Below are 3,238 nucleotides of genomic sequence, written 5' to 3'. Positions count from 1 at the left end.
CGGGCGACGATGCTAACCGTTTCGCCAAGAGGTCAATGACGACTTGGCAAGTGGGTTAGCACGTCTTTTATGGGTTCTTCTTCTTCTTTTCCGTCCTGCCTCTCCTCTAATTTTTCCCCCTCCTGTCCTTTCTCTTCCTTGTCTTTTTCTTCTATTCTTTTCACTTTTCTTTCTCTTCTTGTCTTCTTGTTTCCTTCATTTCCTTCTACTTATTTAATTTCCCTTTTTCTGTCCTTCTCCTTTTCCTTCTTCTCTGATTTCAGCTTCTTAAATGTGAATATTTCTGGTTTCTTTGTTCCTTTATGACAATAAACCGAGTCTCTCTTTGATTTGCGGACAAAACAAGACATTTGAGGACGTCGTCTGGTGGTTTTTAAACATTTTTTGACCAAACAACTGATCGATTAATCGTTTAAATAATCGATATCATTAACAACTACAGCTGCTGTGACACTGAGTGTTGTTGTTGTTGTTTACCTTTCCCTCCTGTGGCCTGCAGCAGCTTCAGATGGTCCACGGTCATCTGCAGGATCTCGGCCTTCTCAGTTTAGCAGAACCCTGAAAGAACCAGACAAAAGGTCATAAAGATCTGAGTTTAGATTTATGTGTTTTACTTATTTGAGTTTCTATGTTTCACCGGTCACTGATTTTACGCCTTCGTAGGTTTTAACAGTTTGTTTCTTTTTGTGTTGAACTCATTTTTGACCTTTTTATTTTACACCGACGTCTCTTCAGGAAAACAAACGAAGCTTCAATTGTTCAACAGTTTCCTCTTTTTCATTTTTCACTGTGTTACTGCCTGTGGGAAACCTCAGCAACATTATTATGAAAGTCAACTAAAGTAACTTCACAGTTCTTTACCACGTCAAGTAACAGAACTTCTACCTGAATAGTTTCTTTACCCTCAGAGGAAAATAAGAAAAACACAGAAATCTAAAGCCAGATTGTTTTCAGATAATCAGTTCAATGATCAATAACCAGTTCCTCCGTTTATCAAATGTCAGTTTGATCATTTTGTTAATAGTTTTATTGACATTGTAATATGTATTCATATTAAAATGTTAAAAATCCTTCTCATCATCATTGAAACAAAACTAAAGCTAATTTTGTCACTGAAGCTTCAGATTTTCAAAATAAAATCATCTAATCTGAAGTTGTTATTTCAGTCATGGAGCTGATTCATATCTGACCTCTAATACACATAATCAATATTGTAAATAAAGTGTTTGATCAACACGTGTTCTGTGTTTTCAAAGTGACTGACACTGATTTTTTTTTTGACACTGACTCTCACCTGTTTCTCGAACGCCGTGGGAACGAGTCTCCTCAGCTCCAACAAACTGTTGTTGATTCTGTCTCTGCGTCTTTTCTCAATGACCTGAGTGAACAACATTCAAATATTAACAAATGTATAAAATAAAAGAAAAACAAACAATCTCTGCTCTGTAAACTCCCTCATTAATAAGACAAATATGAACTTTACCCCTCTGCGTTTCTTCCTCGCCATCACTTGAGTGGTCGTTGTTGGCGACCCACATCTTATAAATGATGCCTTCATGTGCCTGGGGAAAGAAAAAAAAATAAAGACATGAATCAGATTATAACTCGTCCACAGAAAAACGAACTCAGAGCTTTAAATGTGAGTAGTGTGTGCTTAAAATATTGTATTTAATGACGTCACATCCAGATGTTGCAGCTGCAGCAGAGTCTGATCTACACTCTCAACAGTAAAATAATATGGAACATGCAGCGATGAAAATTAAATCTTATCTTTTATTCTCATGACTTTATTCCTCTGTCTGTTCACTGAGAGTCTAAAGAGACACTGAACAATATACAGTATGGACATGTTTTCTCTTCAGCGTCTATTCACAACTTTTTTCAACATTCAGATGGAGAGATTTCATTTTTTCTACTGCAATTCATTCATTTAACATTTGTAGTTACTTCAGATTAATTATTGGCAAAATAAAAAATATTTTTAAACATAAAATATGCATATTAAGAATTAAACCTCCTGAAAGAGTTACAGTTACACCACCTCAGTGCTGCTGATGTGTTTGTGTTTTTACTTTTCAGGGCTTTACAGTTTCTGCAGCAGCTTTTATTTAGTTGGTTAATTTATTAAGTAACATAGCATCAATTTAAAGACTTTTCTGGAGGTTGTTGAAAGGGATTGTGGGAAATGTAGGACATGCAGAAAGTTGTTAATTAAAGATGAAGCTGAGGTGGGTTTGAGAAAAGAAATAACAGGTTGTATTTCATTTTTAAATATTAAAAGCAATAAACTTTGTCTTTTTACTTTAATGTTCTTTTTTTTCTGTTTCCAGACAGTTTTTACTTCTTCAGATTGATGAGCTCAGCTCCACTGAACTGACATGAATTTAGTTTTGTTCCACCTGCAACAGGTGAGCTACAGTCACAGGTGAGTTCTGCTTCATTTCTGTTCACTTTCTAAATCATCCAGATGAGTTGAGTTTTATAAAATGGTGAGTTTATATTAAAATAAGAGCAGTAAGAAGTTTTACCGACGAGCAGCAACATGTGAATTACATTTTCATCATTGAACGTATAAATATGAACTCTTAGCTTGAAAACTGAGACACAGGAGTGGTTTCAACTATCTAGGCTACTGTAGGCTACATTTTATAGGAAAATTAAAACACACATTTTAGAAAAGAGGTAAAATATCTCTACAATTTTCTGAGTGCAGCTTCTTGAACAACTTTTTTTCTCAGGCTCATTTTCCACTAGAAACAAAAACGTAACATTTGAGCGTTTATTACATTTTCTCTAATAGGCCTGTAGGCTATGTCATATCTTATGTAGCATGAGATTTAACTTCCGCTGGTTTCTGAACGGCCGAACATCTCGCACTCACCCCGGATACATCACGTCCTCGCTGCCCACATCGATGGGCTCCTCCATGTCGCTCTCCGCCGAGCTGCTGTCCTCACACGGCCGCTTCATGGCGCACGGTCGGCGGCGACTGTCGGCTGTCTGTCCCCGGGAGGAGACACGGGGGTCGAGCCCAAAATAAGAAAGAAAGACGTAAATGACGAAAGAAAAAGTTTCTTCCCCCTGTTTTCTTCTTTAACCAACAAACTTCTGATGATTCCTGTGATTTCAGAGAAATGTCCCGATGAACTAAAGGCCTTGCGTTAATAAACCATTAATAGGCCTACTGATCAGTAAATCTGAATTAATTAATCCAGGATTGGATGAAGTCGCAGTTTGT

At 36.8% G+C, this 3,238-nt stretch overlaps 1 protein-coding gene across 1 annotated transcript; it reads right to left on the bottom strand.

Annotated features, from left to right (window-relative positions):
* Window positions 1-436: 436 nt before the first annotated feature.
* LOC311007107 (hairy/enhancer-of-split related with YRPW motif protein 2-like) lies at window positions 437-3,001 on the bottom strand (the record flags this gene model as incomplete). The annotated part of the gene is given in 5 exon segments (XM_084000194.1): window positions 437-546; window positions 549-558; window positions 1,295-1,378; window positions 1,484-1,562; window positions 2,882-3,001. Coding segments are annotated over 5 exon segments (372 nt in total). The 5' UTR covers window positions 2,971-3,001.
* Between the last annotated feature and the right edge of the window lie 237 nt (window positions 3,002-3,238).

This window comes from Trachurus trachurus (genome assembly GCF_905171665.1).
Source record: "Trachurus trachurus genome assembly, chromosome: 24".
NCBI lineage: Eukaryota > Metazoa > Chordata > Actinopteri > Carangiformes > Carangidae > Trachurus > Trachurus trachurus.
This window is presented reverse-complemented; position numbering and strand designations above follow the sequence as displayed.